The sequence below is a fragment of the Rhinopithecus bieti genome, unplaced genomic scaffold, assembly GCF_001698545.2.
Source record: "Rhinopithecus bieti isolate Rb0 unplaced genomic scaffold, ASM169854v2 scaffold_6907, whole genome shotgun sequence".
NCBI classification, from domain to species: domain Eukaryota; kingdom Metazoa; phylum Chordata; class Mammalia; order Primates; family Cercopithecidae; genus Rhinopithecus; species Rhinopithecus bieti.
Window position 1 is genome coordinate 3,340,903 of NW_016805647.1, and position 22,082 is coordinate 3,362,984.

The 22,082-nt window shown below is 44.8% G+C and overlaps 1 protein-coding gene across 5 annotated transcripts in view; it reads right to left on the bottom strand.

Annotated features, from left to right (window-relative positions):
- Window positions 1–22,082, bottom strand: part of CTPS1 (CTP synthase 1) — a 34,107-nt gene that overhangs the window by 1,627 nt on the left and 10,398 nt on the right. For 4 of the 5 annotated variants that reach the window (XM_017873259.1, XM_017873260.1, XM_017873261.1 and 1 more), the window contains exons 6-18: window positions 19,775–19,858; window positions 19,178–19,258; window positions 15,007–15,158; window positions 13,557–13,689; window positions 9,756–9,844; window positions 8,567–8,661; window positions 7,648–7,710; window positions 4,740–4,783; window positions 3,304–3,400; window positions 2,540–2,595; window positions 2,361–2,457; window positions 1,660–1,804; window positions 1,005–1,098 (exon numbers count right to left, since the gene is read on the bottom strand). In XM_017873259.1, coding sequence (XP_017728748.1) covers window positions 1,014–1,098; window positions 1,660–1,804; window positions 2,361–2,457; window positions 2,540–2,595; window positions 3,304–3,400; window positions 4,740–4,783; window positions 7,648–7,710; window positions 8,567–8,661; window positions 9,756–9,844; window positions 13,557–13,689; window positions 15,007–15,158; window positions 19,178–19,258; window positions 19,775–19,858 — 1,221 coding nt within the window. In that variant the 3' untranslated portion in view covers window positions 1,005–1,013. The remainder of the gene's footprint in view (window positions 1–1,004; window positions 1,099–1,659; window positions 1,805–2,360; window positions 2,458–2,539; window positions 2,596–3,303; window positions 3,401–4,739; window positions 4,784–7,647; window positions 7,711–8,566; window positions 8,662–9,755; window positions 9,845–13,556; window positions 13,690–15,006; window positions 15,159–19,177; window positions 19,259–19,774; window positions 19,859–22,082) is intronic. The other variant, XR_001885822.1, reaches the window with a different exon arrangement.

Consider the following 22,082-nt stretch of genomic DNA (forward strand, 5'->3'; position numbering starts at 1 on the left):
AACGCATACTTCTGCCAACACGGCCCACACAGTTATCTTAAAGGACATTTACGTTTCGTGGCAGTGCCCACAGTTATTGCACTTTATGAACCTACAAGTCCTGTCACTTAACAGACAAACATTTGACATCTGTTTGGCAATTGTTCCAACTTTGAAGGAATTCCAGAATAACCAGCAATCAACAAAAAACTGTTCTCTAAGCAGTGTCAGTTTTAAAGTACTTCCTGATGAAAACCTGAGGCTCTGCAGAAATGACAAGTGCCACACTGTCATATCTGTCTCTTCCTTCAAGATCTCCAAATTTTTAGCTACGTCAAACAATAGGGCCTAAGAATTCAGACCCGCTCCACCCCCAGCCCCAGAACTGGTCAGACTGGCACCAGAATGTAGTAATCAGTATTGAGACAACTGCCCAGTGACTGTGCTACCCAAGCTGTCATCCCCAGGGCAGGACTGGGAGGTGCAAAGCAATGTGGAGGAAGGACTGCCCATTTGATACCCGCACTGACCGCACTCCTTTCTTTCTTTTCTCTTTCAACCTATGGATTATATTCAAGACCTCACCACTTTCATTCCTGACAGATAAAAATTTTCAGCCCTAAACTTCCACGATATTCTTGTAATCGCAGTGTGCCATCACCATTTTTTTTTAAAACTAAAACTTTTTTTTTTTTTTTTTTTTTTGAGACGGAGTCTCACTCCTGTCACCCAGGCTGGATGCAGTGGCTGGATCCAGCTCACTGCAAGCTCCGCCTCCCGGGTTCACGCAATTCTCCTCCCCGCCGCCCGAGTAGCTGGGAACCTACAGGGGCGCCGCCACCCGCCTAGTCGCCCGGCTAGCTTTTGTATTTTTAGTAGAGACGGGGTTTCACTGTGTTAGCCAGAAGTGGTCTCGATCTCCGACCTCGTGATCCACCCGTCCTCAGGCCCTCCCAACGGTGCTGGGATTACAGGCTTGAGCCACCGCGCCCGGCAAAAAACTAAAACTTTAAAATACCACTTACACTACAAGATCAGTCATGATTTATTGATGGAAACTTCAGTTCGGTGATTTCAGAGTCAGGGGAGCTGCTTCCACTTCTGTCACTGTAGGTGTCCCTGTAGAATTCAGATGGTTTATGCATCATCTCCCACCAAAAAACTCACTTTACGTCCCTGTTTTTATAGCCACAGTTCCTACAGGGACACTTGTCTGCACATGGCAGGAATCAGAAAGACTGTTTGCTACATAATATATTTAGTATGAAACTACAGAAGGATTTCCTTCTTCTAGATACAAAAGATATACATTCAGTCACACACCCTACCACCAACTCTGAGTACTGGTTCTGGATAAAGGTGGCAATGGGACATAAACCTACCTGGGTTGTGGCTTACTTCCCAGGAATAACTAGTTCCCCTTAACATGGGCCAGAGGGTCCTACGCCAAGTGTGATCTGGTCAGTACCACCAGAGCTCAGATGCTGCAGAAAGGGGACCTGGCCAACACTGCCAGGGAAGCACTGTGAGAAAGCTCCGGGAAAGGAGAGGAAACTTTCGCCCCAGGCGCCTGTGGCTTTTTTTTTTATGACCGACTGTGACGTTTTGCTGTAATGAATCAGCTACCACCTAAAGGACTAGAGAAGACAAATGGATTACTGAAGCAAAGAGTGCACCTACCTGGGTGAGAGCCTGCAGCCTTTCTGGAGGTAATGCGAGAGCCGCCCCACAGAGGCCAGGAGGAGGCCAAAGTATGGTGGGGAGGGCTTGATGGGTCTGGACAGGAACTCAGGGTGGTACTGAACACCAACAAAAAAGGGATGATCTGAAACAGACTCAAAAGAAACAGCTTCATTGTGAAGGTTTTGCTCAAAGTGCAAAAGAACAAAATCTGCTTAAATGTTTCATGTTTCCATAGGCCCTAAAATAATCTGAAAATGACTTTCTCATTTCAATCTAGGTAAAGGTGACCTCAAAGCATGAGTGATCTGACACCCTTTCTCCAGCACTGCTTGTGCTGTCCCCTCCTGGCTGACGGCCTCCTGTCCAGAGTCCCATCCCAGACCCTGGCTCCCGGGACTTCTGTAGACTGAGTCTTGCAGTTCAGGAGAGGGCTGAAGCGGCTTTAGTACCAACTCCAAGCATTTTGGAGAAGGAGAAACTGCAGCCAGAAGTTAAATGGTTCCCTGAGTAAGGCCATGTACCAAAAAGAACTTTCCAGGGTCCAGACCCCATGTTTATCAAGACCCCTTCCCTCACAAGACAGTGCTGCTTCCTAATTCTGTTAGGTCAGGAGCAACAAGATAACATTTTTATATTTTCCCATATGCCAAGAAAACTTTACTAAGTTTTCCATTAAATAAAACTGCCCGAATAATCACCTTCTAACTCCACAATTTCCATTCTCTCTCCTTCGACATCTTGGCCAACAAACTTCAAGCCTTGTTCTTCCAAACACTTTTTCCAGACTGGATTCACCTGTTGAGGCATGAACAATAATTCTGCTGGTCTCTCAGCTCACAATCTTTCCAGAGTACCAGGAGCAAGCTGGAATCCTCACCTCAAATCGGTGGCGGTGCCTCTCTTCCAGGTAGTCTGCGTCTCCATAGAGTTTCCCTGGCAAAACAAACGGGCTGGATGTAGAGAACTTTATCTCACAGGATGATGCATTCACAAAGACATCCTCCTTCCCGCTTTACTTTTCATCATCTACACAGCCAAGTCTTTTGAGGGCTATTTCTATGAATCTGCTAAGGTCACCTGCTCTTAACAGCACAGTTTACACTAATTCTTGGGCTTTTGACTCTTTCTGACAACACTAAAGAAAGCCATAACAGAAACAAGACTCTCACCACCATCTTCAAGCACGTGAGTGTAAAGCGTGGGCACTTTGCTGCTAGAAAACTGCCTTGGAAAGCAAATCAGGATGCATGAAATGGCATTATTACAACAGAATCTACTTAGGCTGAATCATATGAAATTGCCATTTTGTGTGACAAAATTGCCAAACATCAGCAATTTATATGGCTGGTTTTAATAGGAAAGTAACCAATAAGGATGAATGTAACCTCAGTGCCTCACTGTGTTGAGGCGCCCATGCCTAGGAGTCTGACTGCACGCCAGTGGCGTTTCTAAGACCCACACTGCTTCTATGGCTATTACAGTGCATCCTAAAAGGGTATGAATAAGAGAGGAAAGAAAGAACTTCAAAAGCAAGAACGAAACAAAAAAAAGCCAGCCTGCTCCTCGAAGCTACGGCACCACCCTAAGACAAGTCCTGGGCGCGCAGAGCCAAAGGCTGGGCCAGCGCGAGGCAGCTCTTACTCATGACTGAGTTCTTGGTCTGGAACAGGGTTCTCCTCTTGCCCAGCCTCATGGTTCCGCCCATCTGCCCTGGGTTGTGTTCTGGCATGTCTACGACCTGGAGATGTTCAGAAAACAGACACCAACTACAGAACTCTGCTTCCGCTAGAGAGAAACCTCCCTGGCTGAGTGGGTGGCAAAGGCTTATGAGTAGGCTCTAATTCTCCAGGCTTTCCTTATGAGACATTTTGTCACAGGAGAAAATGTCTCCCAGTTAGCATTTGTAACCTCGGTTGGGTGGAGGCTCTGTCCTTCAGCCTGTCCTCCTGATCTGCAGACAGGACCACAGCAGCCCCTCCTCGGGCTAGTCCCACCCCAGCACTGTGGACGGTAAACATCACATCCTCAGAAAGACTGATACAGTAGCACAGACACAGACTGGATGTGTCCTAACATGTCTGTCATCGTCCCAGCTAGCCCAATGACTGCTCAAAGGCAAGTGATGCAGAGTTAGCACCCTGCAGCTTAGCAAGCATCTGAGGACTGGGTGGGCCATACACTGATGGCCCAGTCCACCTCTCAACCCAGCATTCCCAGGCACCTTCTGACCTCCAGGCTCTCTGTGCCCTGCTCTTCCCGACCCCAAAGCCCCATGCTGCTTGCAAAACATCTGCTGGTCCACTCCTGAGGCCTTAGTATCTGCAAAGTTCAGTTTCAGGTCAACAAACACACAGTGATGCTATCTAAGTGCCGTGAGATCAAGAACCTTGTCCATCTCATTTAGCACGGTGTCCTCGGTGACAAGGGCAGTCCCAGCACATAGTACGCATCCACATTTGTTGAATGCTGAAAAACGTAAATAAGTGCCCTTCCCTTTACATCTCTGTCACCCTGGTCTGGGAATTCAAAGATGAATAAAGGCATCATCCCTTCTCCATGTGCGTTAACAGTACAGCAGGCTGAGAATGCCACACGCCTTCGGCATGAAATCTAACGCAAGGTACACCAGCCTGGAAGAGCTTTGGATACGGTTAAGCCAACCAGTGCTCCACCCCAGCAGTTCTCCCAGGACTGTGGCTGGGGATCCCATGAATTAATATGTAATAGACATATGAAAGCAGTGAGAGCAGCGGTTAGCACACAGTAAGCACACATGCAGGCTCTCGTATTAGCATCTACACCGTGTTCTGGGAGTTGAGGGGAGTAGGGATGGAGAATAATTTTAATCAGGAATCCCCTCCAGTTTCCTGGGCTGGTATCTGTCTTAAAAACTTGCTGTGGTCAATTGGAAAGATTAGGGAGGAATTACATAATGAAAACGAAAACTTTTTCCTATCTCAGGGTTCTTTGGGATGGACTCAAGCGGTCTCACTTCCTGTCTCTAATCATCAATCACGTTCATAAACGCCCCTTCCACACCCTTCTAAGCCCTGTGGAGGTTCAAACACTTGACTCACCACGGGATGACTGGTCGTAGGGTCAAACTCTGTAGAATTGGCATCTGAAATACCAAAATACTTATGAAAACAGTTACAAACAAAAGTCATTAATAGTTTCATCGCTAAGCTCTAAACACAACTTCCCTCCTCAGTTTAAGATCATTGATTATAATAAATACTGAAGATAGCATCCCCCTGGCCTCATCCCCGTACGAGATCTCACTGTTGTCCAGGCTGGAGGGCAGTGGTGCCATCAGAGCTCACTGCAGCCTTGAACTCCCAGGTTCATGCAATCCGCCGGCCTCAGCCTCCCAAGAAGGTCAAACTACAGGGGCACACTACCACATCCAGCTGATATTTTTTCATGTTTTGGAGAGACAAAGGCTATATTGCCCAGGCTAGTCTCAAACAGCTGGGCTTAAGCAATCCTCCTGTGTTGGCCTCCCAAAGTACTGGGATTACAGGTGCAAGCCACCAGACCAGCAATAAATAGCATTTTTAATACATAAAATACTCAACCCACACACAGCTGATTTTTTTTCCATTAAGTATAACTCTTTCTGGAAAGTCAATCAGTACAAAATGGGGAAATCAAAACTAATGGCATAACCTAGTAATTTTTAATTAGATACTGCATTTTATGCCAGTTTTTTTTTTTTTGGAGACAGAATTTCACGCTTGTTGCCCAGGCTGGAGTGCAATGGTATGATCTCAGCTTACCGAAACCTCTGCCTCCCGGGTTCAAGCAATTGTCCTGTCTCGGCCTCCCGAGGAGCTGGGATTACAGGCATACGCCACCATGCTCAGTTAATTTTGTATTTTTAGTAGAGACGGGGTTTCTCCATGTTGGTCAGGCTGGTCTCGAACTCCCGACCTCAGGTGATCTGCCTGCCTCGGCTTCCCAAAATGCTGGGATTACAGGCATGAGCCACTGCGCCCGGCCTGTGACAGTTCTTATATTGTTTGCTTGTGTTTTAAGACAGAGTCTCGTTGTGTCACCCAGGATGGAGTGCAGTGGCACAATCTTGGCTCACTGCAACCTACACCTCCGGAATTCAAGTGATTCTCATGTCTTGGCCTCCCAAGTAGCTGGGACTACAGGCGCACACCACGACACCTGGTTAATTTTTGTATTTTTAGTAGAGATGGGGTTTCTCCATGTTGGCCAGGCTGGTCTCAAACTCCTGGCCTCAAGTGATCAACCCACCTCAGCCTCCCAAAGTGCTGGGATTACAGGCCTGAGCCACTATGCCCAGCCAAGTTTTTATATTGTCTTAATGTTTCAGACTCTGTCTCTCCAAGATGAACAAGTACTATTTCTTCTATACTTCTTTCATCTTCAGCAGCTAATACAATGCCCAACTCAACTGTTTCACTCAATAGCTCAGTCAGAAATTAACTGATTTCAACTCAACCTTTCTATCCTTCATTGAACTTACCATCTAACCAAAGTAAAACCACTAAAGACCAAAAAGCAAAGGACCAAGTTCCTTTTACTGTGTGAATGCTGGGCACTGTTCTCCTGGCCTGAACCAGGGTCCAGTCTCAACTGAAGTGTAAGCTCATCACCAAGGCACCTATCTATTTGGGAACCTAAGTGAGAGGCAGAGGTCTGCGGCTGTGAAGGATCCAGGGAGCCCAGAAAGGCAGCTCTGGGGTGGCGGGTGGTAAGACAGTGCCTCCCAGGACTCAGAAGCCAGCACTCAAGGGCATGCCGTCTACCAAACTGGGCCACACTCCCAGGTCACTGTGAAGCAGCCTCTCAGGGAAAGGGTGAATGAAACCCAGCCCTAAACCATATGCTGGCCACCAGAGTCACTTGTACTTTATACAGTCAAACTGCTTTTACATTCCTTCAGGTTACTTTGTTTATTTTCCACAGAATTTACAAGGTCTTTCTGAAAATCTAATATTTGTCAGGTGGGCTACAGAGAATAAATGGGCTGTGATGGACTAGTCCATGGGTGGCCCCAACGCAGCATGCTCAGTCTTCACACCCATGTGTATTCCCCTCCCCACTGAGTCGGGGCTTGGCCACGACTTGTTTTGGCCAACGTGGTATCAGCAGGCCTGATAAGTGCCTGCACAGTCGGCCTGTCATTTTGGAAGCCAGCTGCCCGCCCTGTGTGAGGAAGCTTGGGCTGGATTAACGAATGATGAGCCATTAGGTGGAGGGAGCATCCTGACGTCCCTGCTGGGCTGAGCTCACAGCTGAAAGGAAGGCAGGAGTGTGCGATCTCAGATACTACACCACTTGCAGCGAAAACCCATGCACTGAGCCAAACCATAGAATACTGAGTTGAGAAGTCACTGCTGTTGGGAGCCACTGAATTTTAGGGAGGTCTGTCACGTAGTAATACACAGGTAGGCGAAGAGCTGATATTATCTGAGCATTTCCCTATTTTCCAGGCACTGCTAGAGACTATTTACATACATTATCTCCCTTAATCATGTGATGTGCATACCATTATTACTCCCATTTTACAGAAAAAACAGAGACCCATAAAAGCTAAGTAATTTGCTTAAAATCATCCATAAGTGATAAGGTTGGAATCTGAGCCCAGGTTCAATAGCTCCAGAGCCCAGGTTCTCATAATGACTGCCCAAGCCTCACTTAGGACGACAACTTCTCACCAGGCACCAGCTTCAAGATGGTGGCCACGGTGATCAAAGTGACAGAATCTCAAGAATATGAACACAGGGGCAGAAGGCAAAGGAGGCAGTCTGGCTGTGCTCCCTCCTTCCTGCGTGGAGGAGCCATGCTGTTCCTCCAGAGGCAAAGCAGCTCCCTTACAGCACACCATGAGGTGCTGGGAACCCAGGCCTGCCCTTCTCCAAAGCTCCTGATCACCTAGGCAGCAACAGGCCTCATATCCTCCAGAAATACACAAGTGGGAATTGGATGAGTGTCTTAATGCACACTTACCTCGCCATCCCAGCACGTTTCTTGAGAATTCAACTACTGCCAACTGCATTCCTAGGCACACACCTTGCAGTCGGGGGGAAAACAAACAAAGCTCCATTAAAAAGGCAGCTCCTACTTTTCCCAGCAGTCTCGCAATGGCCTTTGTGTCCTTTATTCGGAGAAGTATAATCGCAAACTCCTAACTTCCCGCTATGAACAAGTACCCTCTGCTGTTACACTTTACTTGTATTAGATTTCAAAAACTGCATGTAAAGTAGATGAAAATTCTAGATTTGCAAAGTCATCTGATTTTAGAAGTAAGTGATATTCTATTCAGTACATTTTTTTTCCCAGACAGGGTCTTGCTGTTGCCCAGTCTGGAGTGCAGTGGAGCGATCTTGGCTCACTAGTCTCGAATTTCTGGGATCCAGCAATCCTCCTGCCTCAGCCTCCACAAGTGTTGGGTTTACAGGTGTGAACCACCATGCCTAGCCTCAGTACTTTAAAATTCAAGTTTTCTTACCCTCTCTTTTTATTTACAGTTGTTCAAGTTGAAAATTACTAAAATGTACAGCACCAGGAGGCATCCAAAATCATTTTGTCCAATTACAGTCAGCTGTTGTGCCAAGTGAGCGGATGTAAAACTCAACATCACGTGTGCTGCAAACAGCTGGGTTCATTAAATGGACAGGAATTCACAATTCATTCTCTCAAAATTCCACAACATCTACATGTAAGCTCATAAGCATAAATAAGCTTTCCATTTTAAAAGACTGAATTTGTCTCCAAAGAGAAACATGAAGGCTTCTACTTGGGCTCCTATCCGCAAAGACAGCGCGCTTCAGTAATCCCCCCACTTTGTTCATCGGCTCCCATGTGGCACCATTCCCCACTCTTTCCTACTCTTTCCAAGTGAAGACTGCACTGCAGAGCTCCTTACCCAAAAAAGGCTTTTTCTGATTTCGAGCCCAGGCAATTGCTTGGATTTTTCCTTCGGTTCCTCGAACACCAAATCCTCCTGGAACCAGCACTCCACTGCACAAAAGAACAAACCACAAAGGCAACTCCCCTTTTCTACCAGTCCAGCTTGCAATAACCACCTAAGGGGCCATTACCAAGACACTGAAGCCATGAATTAACCCCATACATTGTGCTACTAGGACAATGAATTGTCCGAATATGAATAAATACTATGAATAAATACAATGAATAAAAACTATGAACTTAGAAACTGCATACAAAACTACGGACTTTTCTTGTAACATAAGAACATGCTTATTGCAAGGGAAAAAGATAGTACACATAACTGCAATACTGCCCCTGCACTATCTGTGGTACTCAGTTGTCCACAATTATTTTTTCTTGAGACAGGGTTTCACACTGTTACCCAGGCTGGAGTGCAGTGGTGTGATCACAGCTCACTACAGCTTCGATCTCCCAAGGAGTTGGGACCACAGGCATGTGCCAACACACCCAGCTGGTTTTGTTGTTTTTGTTGTAGAAACAGGGTCTCCCTATGTTGCCTGGGCTGGTCTTAAACTCTTGGGCTCAAGCAATCCTCCCGCCTCGGCCTCCCAAAGTTTTGGGATTACAGGCATAAGCCACTGTACCCAGCCCATAATTTTAAATACATATATTAATATAAATAATTTATTTTACCTCTTGGCTTAAAATGCTCCCCTAAGAAGGGGGCCTTTCTTCATCAGCTCTGTGTGCCGTACTGACCAAGACACTCAGAAGAAGGTGTACGCCTCCGTAATATTCAACTGTTCTGGTGAACCAGAAACTCTTGCTAATGTTTTTACTATTATAAATAACAGCTGCCAAAACAATTTATGAGATTCTACTGATGGGTACTCATCAAATGTTCTGGATGAAAAATCGTTAAATAAGCCTCAGCAATAGACGCATATGGCAAACAATATCAAAATCAAAACAGCTTTTCAGATCCAATGATAATGACAAACTGCATTTTTAAAGGATTAAATCAGACAGGAGGTAGTCTTTCCAATAATTAAAAAATATTTTAACAAGTCAATTACCTACCATTAGCACATGAAGACAGAGGACTTTTTCATTAAAACCAACTAAAAGAACCCCAGACGCCCAAGGCAGTGAACTCTACTCACTGAGCACTACAGAGCTTCTGCCAAGCTTCGTGGTAGCGCACGGGGTCTTCTTGCGAGGTGATGGGCTCCAAGTCCATAGAATCTATGTACTGGACAGTATTCAGACAGGCGAGAAAAGCAGGCTCGTGACTCGAAGCTGTGCTTTCTTAATTTTTAAATAATATTATCATTTTATCAAAGTTCTGTCTTCCTTAATTCTGGCTTTAAAGTGATCACCTTAATACATTTAATAACTTGAAATTTTTAAAAATATGAGATTTTAAAATACAACAGTTTCCTTCAAAATCATTCAATTCCCAAATCTCTCTCTCTCCGCACTCTACTCTGTTCAGGATCTGGTCTCAGCTAAGCCTCTGCAGCAGACTCTAGAGGGCTTTCTGTTCAATGACACTCTCCTCAGCCTATCTTCTGCCCAGCTTTTGTGGGTTTTTCTTTTTCTTTCTACCATATTGAAGCATAATTCACATACAATAAAATGCAAGCATTTTAAGTGCATACTTTGAAGAGTTTTGTCAAACATACACATGACGGTGTGACCACCACCGCAACCAAGACATAGAATGAGCCGGGCGTGGTGGCTCACACCTATAATCCCCAGCACTTTGGAAGGCCGAGGCGGGTGGATCACTTGAGGTCAAGAGTTTGAGACTAGCCTGGCAAACACGGTGAAACCCCATCTCTACTAAAAAAAAAAAAAAAAAAAAAAAAATAGCTGGGTGTGGTGGCACGCACCTGTAGTCCCAGCTACCCAGGAGGCTGAGGCAGGAGAATTGCTTGAACCCGGAAGGCGGAGGTTGCAGTGAACTGGGATCATGCCACTGCACTCCAGCCTGGGTGACAGAGTGAGACTCCGTCTCAAACAAAACAAAACAAAACGTAAGTTACCATCGTCCCAGAATGTCTCCCCTCTTACCTCCTACCCCAAACAACCTCAGATCTAATTTCTATCATCACAGATTCATTTTGCCTCTTACAGAACCTCATATAAATGGAGCCAAATAGTATATAACCTTTTGTGTCTGGCTTCTTTTGCTTAGTGTTTGTGAAGTTCATCCATGTTGCTGTGTTTATCATTAGTTTGTTCCTTTTCTTTTTTAACTTTTTTTTTTTTTTTGCAGAGATGGAGGTCTCGCTAATGTTGACCAGGTTGCTCTCAAACTACAGGCCTTAGGCGATCCTCCCACAGCAGAGCCTCCCAAAGTGTTGGGATTATGGGCTTGAGCCACTGTGTTCAGCTTGGTTTGTTCCCTTTCATTGCTGAGTGGTTTTCTACTTATAAATAAACCATTACAAATTTATCCATTGACAGGCTATAAATATTTGAGTTGTTCTGAGATTTCAGCTATTACGAATAATTTGTCCATTTGAATAAAAATCTTTTTTTGTGGATATGTTTTCAAGTCTCTCAAGTGAGTATCTGGGAATGGACTTACTGGATCACATGTCTACCTTGATAAGAAACTACAGACTGTTTTCTAGTGTGGTGGTGCCATTTTATACTCCCGGCAGCAAGGTAAGAGCTCCACAGCCTCTCTAACACTCAGCCGCTCTAGTGGGTATGCGTCACAATCTCATCGTGACTTCATGTGCACGGATTTCTCTGACAACTAGAGGTGTTGGGCACCTTTTCGTGTATATCACCTACACCTTTTTTTGGAAGTGTCTGTTCAAATGTTGTGCCCACTTTTTAAATTAGGGTGTTCACCATTTTTCTACACTCTCCTACCTAAACCCTGCAGTTCATGGAACTGTGGGCAGGCCCTCACACCAGCCTGTCTCCAGACAGCCTCCAGTTCACAATTTCCATCCACAGTGTTTCCAACGGCTCCACATCTCCAAGCCCTTGGATGTGCTCTATCTATTCTAACAGGAATGCCCCTTCCAAGCCTTCTCCATCCTACCCAACCCGACCTGGTGTCCCTCAATGAGGAAGTCTGCCTTCCTCATGTGTCTGCCACGGCAGGTTCAGCCTCTCCTATGTGCTCCTTCCTACCTAAGAGACTCAATATTCCTTAAAAGCAGAGGCTGTTGCCTTTTCATCCATCTCTCATCCTCTGCCACCCAACAAATACATGGCAGCCACAGGCTAACTCCAAGTGAATTAAATAAATGAATGATGGAAAGAACTAGCAAATAAGAAGTCAGGGCTGTATAATGGGATTTACATTCTTAAAACATGTACAACAGGTTGGCCGGGCGTGGTGGCTCAAGCCTGTAATCCCAGCACTTTGGGAGGCCGAGACGGGTGGATCACGAGGTCAGGAGATCGAGACCATCCTGGCTAACACGGTGAAACCCCGTCTCTACTAAAATACAAAAAACTAGCCGGGCGAGGTGGCGGGTGCCTGTAGTCCCAGCTACTCGGGAGGCTGAGGCAGGAGAATGGCGTGAACCTGGGAGGCAGAGCTTGCAGTGAGCTGAGATCCGGCCACTGCACTCCAGCCTGGGCGACAGAGCGAGACTCCGTCTCAAAAAAAAAAAAACACGTACAACAGGTCATTCTGCAGGAACCTGTCCAGCAGCACAAAGCAAACTAAATTCTCACGCTGAGAAACACCTGGGAAGTAGAAAGCAAACCCCAATGTGGGGACAGCTACATGGGGCCCGGTTGACAACCTCAGCACTGAGATCCAACTTTACCTCTGACCTTCATCTCCTCCTGAAAAGCTCCAGCTGATGGGCTGGGAAGAAAAGGAATAAAGAGGACAGGCAGAAGGGAGGGTTGTCAAGGACAGCTGACATAGCGAATCTCAGCACTTTGTATTCATGAACTTCTTACAACAGCCCTAGGAGGAAGGCACCATCACCATCCCTTTTTAAAGATGTGGAAACTGAGGCACAAAGAGGGTTAAAGTAAGTTGTCTAGGTCTCACCGCTTGTAGATGACAGTGCTAGAATCTAGTCCTGGTCACCTGGCTCAGGCATCTATGCTTTTTTTTTTTTTTTTTGAGACGGAATCTCACTCTGTCACCCAGGCTGGAGTGCAGTGGTACAATCTCGGCTCACTGCAACCTCCACCTCCCGGGTTCAAGCAATTCTCCTGCCTCAGTCTCCCAAGTAGCTAGGAATACAGGCACACGCCACCACCCCTGGCTGTTTTATATTTTGAGTACAGATGGGGTTTCACTGTGTTAGCCAGAACAGTCTCAATCTCCTCACCTCGTGATCTGCCCACCTCGGCCTCCCAAAGTGCTGGGATTACAGGCATGAGCCAACGCGCCCAGCCACAGCATCCATGCTCTTAACCATGACACTCTACTGCCACCCATAGATAAGTAGGGCCGTGCCCCACCATTCCACCAGCTCAGCTGCCACCCGCCATGGCACAGACCAGAACACAGTAACTACCATTTACTGAGTGCCTGCCCTGCAACCCAGAAAAACCTCACAGCTCTATGAGGTCAATACTGTCATTCCCACTTTGCAATAAGTGATGAGCACAGGTTAGGAAAGGCAGCCCACATGCCAACAAAGTCTCCGAGAGCCTCCAGCTGTCAACTGTGCAGCATGCCTGTGGTCCACCAGTGGCCCCCATTTCCACAGGACATTTTATTTAGTTACCTGATAGTCATAGCCAAGAACTCAAGTCTCTCTCACCCTCTCCTCTAGCCACCTCTCCCCTTCATTAATTCCTGAAAATGCTCTACTATCTTCTCGAAGCCAGGAAGCAACCACAAATCTTTTTAATCCCTAAAAATAATTCCAAGCTCCAAAAACAGAAAGCAGATATGATGCGGCACCTATGAGACTACAGACTGCTTCCTGCTCATCTGTCGGTTGTACCTGTGCCACCCTCCTTACCTTGATTTCCAATTTGTGGTTGATGGCCAGTGCAGAATGCTCCAGAGCCTTAATGACAGAGGCATAGGAGTCTGAGAATTTCGTGTATTTGCCCACAAGGGCAATAGAGCAGATCTCTAGCAAGCGATCATATCTATCAAACAAACGTCAAGAAACATCCAGTTACTCAGAAGGTACACGCCATCATGAGACCAAAATAGCTATTTTAAGAAGAAAAAAAATACGTCTGGCCAGGAGTGAGCTCACGCCCATAATCCTATAATCTCAGCACTTTGAAAGGCTGAGGTGGGGGGATCTTGAGCCCAGGAGTTGGAGGTTACAGTGAGCTGACCGCACCACTGCACTACAGCCTGGACAACAGTGTGAGACCCTGCCTCAAAAACCCCCACAAAACAAACAACAAAAACACATCGGGGAAGAATATAACAGGAATGGCTATTACCTGAGTTCTGTGTACAGACCAGTAAAGAGGAAGTAATTTTCAGATCAACATGGCAGGCTTTGTAAAGAAAGATTTTGTTTTTTTTTGAAACTTATAAAGAGACAGTTTCAGTATCTCACACAAATTTGCCTACAAAAGTTTTTTTTCAACCAAAGGCCAAAAAAATTAACAGACATAAACAAACAATTCACAAGAATTAATGGGATGAAAGCAAGTATCAAATTATGGGACATGCACAAAACAGAAAAGTCCCCACTCATTAAAAGTTTTCATTGTAAAATATAGTAACAGAACAAACTGCTTATAATGTTTTATGAAAAAAGATGATAAAACTGTGCCATTCTGGTAGCTACATGGAAGCAGACAAAGACTGCAGGAAAAATGTGGAAACGAAAAACAATTCTCACAGAGCAATGGAATGAGTACGCCCTCTCCAAATGCTTCTAGGCCGTCATATTGATCTTGCAACTAAGATAAGGCCTGCCCATTGCTCTAAGACACGAAGTGAAGATCTCTGAAGAGATGTGACAGCACCACCGAGCCTTAAAAGGATGTAGTGGAGTAGGCAGCCAACACATCCCCTTCCTAATGTCATCCCTTTCTGGTGTGGGGTGAGACACACATTCCCAAACACAGCTCAGATCTCTTGGGTGGTACCCAGGAGTGCTCCAGCCACTGTCAGCCATTCATGTGGGCTTCGGGTATGCACACTCACCCACGGCCACGGGGACGCCTGTTTGCACTGATCTAGGTAAGGGACAAGCGTGTTAAGACATAACCCGAACTCAGTGTCTGGAGGCCCAGCACCTGGCCTGGCCCCATCAGGATCTCCTCATCTGTGCCACAGCTACGTGACAGTTAAGATCCTTTCTGAACATGTCTTACTACAAAGGCCCTTCTAATGCGTGGATGGCAAAAGTGCAAAAGTGCTAGGGCTAGAGTCGGCTTCACCAGCCCTACAAAAAAGTAAAGGAGGCTAGCGCTCCCAGCTCCTCATTGCAGGCAAACCTGTCAGCCATCTCTTTCCATTTCATCAGCATTTTTCTTGGCTGCCTCTCAATAGGAAGGTCAAGTCTTCGAAGAAAATAATCTACAACCCCTTGCTCCTCTAACAACAAGGGGACTCGGTAGATGGATGAGACATCGTGGACGCAGATCACCTGTTCAGAAAAAAGTAAGTTATTAAATAAAAGCAAAAACTCACCAGGCTTCTAGCCTCCTACTAGCTATGTGACCTTGTAAAAATATTTTCTGAAAACAGAAAAAAGGACAATTTTCTAGATAAAGATAAATTACTAAAACAGACTCAAGAATAGAACAGAAAATTAGTGGCCAATCTATTATGAACATGGATGCAAAAGTCCTTTAAAAAAAATTCATGGCTGGGCAAGGTGGCTTATGTTTGTAATCCTAGTACTTTGGGAGGCCACGGCAGGAGGACTGCTCGAGCTCAGGAGTTCGAGACCAGACTGGGCAACGTGATAAAACACTGTCTCTACAAAAAATACAAAATTTAGCCAGGCATGGTGGCATGTGCCTGTAGTCTCAGCTACTTGGGGGGTAGCTGAGATGGGAGAATCGCTTGAGCCTGGGAGTTTGAAGTTGTAGTGAGTTGAGATTGTGCTACTGCACTCCAGCCTGAAAAAAACACCCAAAAAATTAGCTGGGTGTGGTGGCATGTGCCCACGGTCTCAGCTACTCGGGAGGCTGAGGTGGGAGGATCACTTGAGCCTGGGAGTCGGAGGTTACAGTGAGCCCAGATCACATCACTGTACTCCAGCCTGGGCAACAGAGCCAGAACCTATTTAAAAAAAAAAAAATTCATGATCCAAACCACAAACGTAGTTTAAAAAAATCATGTCCACGAACCCATGAATGGTTTAACTAGGAACAGTGGTTCTCAAACTCAGCTGCATACTGGAATCATTCAGAGCTTATAAAAGGTCAAAAGCCCATGCTGCCCCGTAGACCACTTGAATTAGGATCTCTCAGGGTAGGAGGCAGGCATCAGTACTTGTAAAGCTCCCGAAGCAATTCCAGTGTGCAGTCAAGTTTGAGGAAATTTAACAGTGGTATTCACCACATAAATAGAAAATTGATTAAGGAAAAAAAATTCCCTCAGTAGATGTAGACTTGATAAAAATTCAAAACCAAATTCATAATAAAAATTATTGGTAAATTAAGATTAGGGAAAATTTGGCAATATAAAAAACCCACAGTAAACATCACATGGTTTAATATTAATGCTTACTATTTAGAGTCCAGAACAAGGCCAGAATGGTCACTTTCAATACTTCTATTCAATGATGTACTGAAGATATTAGAAAATTATAATAAGAAAAAAAAAATGAACCAGAAAACAAGAAGCGGTTGCCACTGAATAATGCATACAATATCACTGCTTATCCATAAAAACCAAAAGAATTTACAGGTAAACAATCAGTACTAACAGAATTTTAGTAAGGTTGCTAGGCTATAGATGAATGGACAGAGGTCAGCAGGGTCTCCTATACATGGGCCATATCTAATCAGAAAATGTAATTTTTAAAAGTTCACGGTAGTAATGAAAATTATGAATAGCTATAAATAAATCTAAACAACTTTACAAAGATTAGTAAATCTATAATGTACCTTTATTTTTAAAAAGTATAGAATAGTATCCAAGGATAGTCTTTTCAACAAATGGGGCTGAGACAAGTAGATATCCACATGTAAAAATTTCAGCCCTTACCTCACACTACTCACAAAAGTTAAGCTAGAATGGATCCTGTAAGGCCTAAAATTAACTTTTACAAGAAAATCTTCATGACCTTGGTTAAGCAAGCAGTTCTTAGATACAACAGTGAAAGCACAATCCATGAAAGAAAAAAACAGATTGGACTTCACTGAAGTTTAAAAGTGTGCTCTAAAAGACACTATTAAGAAAATGAAGGCCAGGTGCGGTGGCTCACACCTGTAATCCCAGCACTTTGGGAGGCCGAGGCAGGCAGATCACCTGAGGTCAGGAGTTCGCAACCAGCCTGACCAACTTGGCAAAACCCCATCTCTACTAAAAATACAAAACTTAGCCAGGCACCAGTGGTGGCGCATGCCTGTAGTCCCAGCTACCCGGGAGGCTGAGGCAGAAGAATCGCTTGAACAGAGGAGGCAGAGGCTGCAGTGAGCAGAGATCATGCCACTGCACTCCAGTCTGGGCAAGAGCAACACTCCACCTCAAAAAAAAAAAAGAAAAGAAAATGAAAAGACGAGGCACAGATATGAAGAAAGTATGCAAATCACATACCTGATAAAAGAGTTGTATTCAGACTGTATCAAGTCAATTCAGTAAGATAAACATTCCGATTAAAAGAATAAGCAAGGCTGGCCATGGTGGCTCACGCCTGTAATCTCAACATTCTGGAAGGCTGAAGCAAGAAGGCTGCCTGAGCCCAAAGAGTTCGAGACCAGCATGGGCAACATAGCAAGACCTCATCTCTACAAAAAACAAAATAGCTAAACATGGTGGCTTCCGCCTAAGGTATGAGCTACTCAGGAGGCTGAGGCAGGAGGGCTGTTTAAGCCCAGGCTGCAGTGAGCTATGACAGCACCACTGCACTCTAGCCAGGGTGACACAGCAAGACCTCGTCTGTTAAAAAAAAAAGGCAAGGCCAGGCGTGGTGGCTCACAGCTGTAATCCTAGCACTTTGGGAGGCCGAGACAGGTGGATTGCTTGAGGTCAGGAGTTCCAGACCAACTTGGCCAACATGGCGAAACACCATCTCTACTGAAAACACAAAAATTAGCTGGGCATGGTGGCAGGCGCCTATAATCCCAGCTACTCTGGAGGCTGAGGCAGGAGAATCACTTGAACCCAGGGGGTGGAGGTTCCAGTGAGCTGAGATTGCTCCACTTCATTCCAGCCTAGATGAAAGAGTGAAAACTCCATCTCAAAAAAAAAAAAAAAAAAGCAAAAAACTTTAAACTTAAACTTAAATATGGAAATACTTGTTACATTTTTAATAGTGAATAATTGTAAGGCTGGGCGCAGTGGCTCACGCCTATAATCCCAGCACTTTGGGAGGCTGAGGCAAGTGGATCCCCTGAGGTCAGGAGTTTGAGACCAACCTGGCCAACATAATGAAACCCCATCTCTACTAAAAATACAAAAATTAGCGGGGAGTGGTGGTACACTGTAATCCAAACTACTCAGGAAGCTGAGGTAGGAGAATCGCTTGAACCTGGAAGGTGGAGGTCACAGTGAGCCAAAAGATCACGCCACTGCACTCCAGCCTGGGTGACAGAGTTAGACTCTGTCTCAATTAAAAAAAAAAAAATTGAGCAATTTTAATGACAACCTATTCTGCTACAGAATTAAATTTCCTTCACTTGCTAGGACAGAAATATCTAAAACCTGGCCAAAGCTACATGCTCAATGTGTCACCAGTGGAATTTCCATACTAAGCACCACACTTAGATACATTACAGGTTCCAAATTTTGGATTTCCTGCATCATAGGTACAGCAACAAAAACACTTAAGATCTCTGTGACAGCCTACAACACCCTAGACACCACACACCAGAAACATCAAGTTGAATGAGGTGGCCCTTGCTCTCCAGAAGCTCAGAGTCTGTGAAGGGAGATACACACCACACATGTACACACACACGTGCATGCACGCGCGTGCGTGCGCACACACACACACACCAGAAAGATGGGCCCACCGGCAGCATAGCTGAGACACCACACAGGAGCCCAGAGAAGGACGCAGTTGACCCTGAAGGCCAAGGGCCAGGAGGTTTGGCAGTTAAAGCTTCTCAAACAATACTGTCTTCGCTAGAACCTGAAGGATGAGAGTGAGTAGGAGACTGCCAAGCCAACAGGAAGAGGGGGACATGGGTTCTTAACAGAAATTAGCCAGTGCAAAAGTACAATCACAGGGAGAGTGGGGAGTACTAGGGGAACCGAAAGGCTGGAGCACAAAGTACAACAAGGCAAGAGAAGAGGCAGGAGGGACACAAGTGTGTTTGGGGAACCAGGAGAGGCAGGGAATGGCAAATCAGAGCTGATGGCGATGGGTTCTTCTGGAACGGCCCACTATCTCTAATTAGAAAGTAACACAAGCCTCATGAAACTCATCAAGAGGCTTTAGAACAATTAAAAGCAAAAAACAACTTATTAGAGATGGGAATTTCTACTCACTTGTTCAGGCTCAACATGGCAGAACATTGATATTTTCTCCTTCACTGATGTGTCAAGTGGATTTGAGCACCTGCATACGACCTAGAAGTAGAGAACAAGACGGCTTAGACAGAAGGAAAAGATGACAAAAGTAGGGGTTTTCCCTGACTGAAATTAAAACAGACTTCACATTGTTAAGATGAACGAAAATGTTAACTCTCAGCACCAGGCACATAATCCATAAAAATATTATGACCCGTTTCAAAGCTAAAATCCCTAAACGCCAAACTGGAAAAATATAAGAGAATGGCAGTACAAATGAATACATTAATGAACTACAGGAGCTCTGGGGTTTTCCTCCACTAGTGTTCCCAGGTAGGAGTAAAAATGAAAATAAAAGGACTGAGAGGAAAAATAAGGTCTGGGGAGTACAAGACCTAACACATGCCAAGCAGGAACATGTTGCAAACTACAGCCCAGTTCAAAGCACTAATCCTATTTTCTCCATCATCAATTATCAAAAGCAAGCCAACAAGACAACGGTCTTGTCTGTCATGAAAGAGTGATCTTAACTAGACATAAAAGATTACACTGAAACCAGTTATCAGGAAATCTTACCAGATCTGGGGAAAGCCCAAGCCCTCGAAGTTCCCGAACACTATTCTGGGTGGGTTTAGTCTTCTGTTCCCCTGTTGAACTTGGCTATTTTACAAAAGAAAAAAAAAAAGTTAGTTTTCCTCTGATAAGGAATTTTCAAGTATGACTTTTCCTTGAACCCCTTTTAAAAAGGAAATAAATAATTTGGTCACTTACATAATTTAGCTTTTATGTTTATCAAAGTTACACGTGCATGCATTTTAGAGTCAAATGGTTCTACAGAACTTGTAAGCAGTATCAGCCCTCACCCACTCTCCCCTTTCCAATCCCTAGAAACCATCGCTCTTCAACTCAACTGATCTTGCTGGTGTGCTACTTCTTCACACTTACTTGGAGACATTTTCTATTGATTTCCCTGTTAAATGAGGATCCTGCCCCCATTAGACACTTTCCTGTGCCTACAGCCCTCTTTTGGGTTTACATCCTTTTGAAGTATTTAAATACTGTTCCCAAACCACGTGCCACACTTTTCCTTTCTGGACTAAATTATCTTTATTCTCCTCTCACACTTAACAGATAGACGTTACATATGGACTTGTAGGATGGAAATCATTTTCTGTTGGACTTTTTTTTTTAAATAGACACAGGGTCTTGTCACATTGCCCAGACTGGTCTCAAATTCATAGGCTCAAGCAATCCTCCCACCTCTGCCTCCCAAACTGCTGAGATAACAGGTGGGAGCCACCATGCCCAGCCTCCACTAGAATTTTTAATGAAATCGCATCACTGTCTTTTAGCTTCCAATATTGTTGCTGAGGGGTCCAATGGCACAATGATTCTTGATTTTTCTCTTTAGAGCCTTTTAGAACTTCTGCCCCATTAGTCTGAACCTTCACAATAATATGCCTTGGTGTGGGTCATCTGTCATCCAATATGCTAGGCACCAAGGGAGTCCTTTCAACCCAGAAACTGATGTCTAGAAATTTCCTTGAATTGTTCAGATAAGGGGTCAGAAAATTTTTTCTGTCAAGGGCCTAATGATAAATATTTTAGGTTTTGTGGGCCACAGTCTCTGCCACAGGTATTCAACTCTACTGTTTCAGTGCAAAAGCAGCCACAGACAGCACATAAACAAATGGACGCAGCTGTATTTCCATAAACTTGATTTCCATAAAGGGGGGGATAGGTTCATGTGGCCCACAGGCCATCGTTTGCTGACCCCTGGGGTTCAGATTATACTTCCGTTTCTCTGTTCTTATTTTTTGGAACTCCTATTATTTGGAAATTAGAACTTCTGAGCCGGTCCTCTAATTTTTCTTAACTTTTCTCCTATTTTCTATCTCTTAGTCTTTTTGCTGTACTTCCTTGGGTATTTCCTCAACTTACTTTCTCTTAACTTTTTCATTTCTGCTATCCAATTTTTAATTTCCAAGGATTCTTTTCTGTTCTCTCAATGTTTCTTTCTTACAGCATCCAGTTCTTATCTAACGGATATAGCTTATCTCCTTTTAATTTTGTAAGAATAGTAATGACAGGTCACTTTTGGTTTGCTTTTTTTTTTTAAGAGTTTCCTCTGCTTGTAGAGTCTCAGTTCCCTGTAAGTTGCTTTCTGTTGCTTGGTCTCTTACCTATCAGATGCTTTCTCCAAGTGTATGGAGGCCTGCTCCAATGCTACCTGTAAGTTCTGTGTGAGTGGGTAGGCTTGTCTTGGTGAAAATCTGGCTGGCTTATTTCATGGGGAGCCCCCAGAGCCAGCGTCTTTTATCCTGGGCTATCCATACCCCAGAGGACAATCTTAAAATCTCCCACGTGGAATGGCCAAGCCTGAACATGACGATTCTGGGAACCGAGTGGTGGAAGAAGGCAAGGAGTGTCAACAGCATAACATTACACACAACCCCATGTTTGTAGTCCAGTGTTACTGCCTTCAACTGTCCTTAGTGTCTGCTCATCCAGGAACCCTCTCCAGAGAACAAGCCTCCAGTCTTCTGCCAAGGTGAGAGGAGGCTAATGCCCAACTGTGCACTTTAGGAAAAAGATGTCAGGGTCTGAGTCTTCTGAAGCAGTAGTTACATAAGGCCCACCCTCATCCCGCTCCTGAGCTTTTGGGGTTCTGCAGGGCAAACAGGGCTGCTTCTCTGCTTTCATTGCTGCAGGCATAAGATCTGGCACTCGAGGTCAGCTTAGTCGGCTTCTATGCATCCATCTGCTTTCCGGCTTCCTAATTTTTGTTACTATTGACTCCTCTCCACAAGATTTGTCTTTAAAAACAGCCTCTTTACTCTAGTTCCACCATACTGTAAAGACAAATGCACACGGCCAATCTACA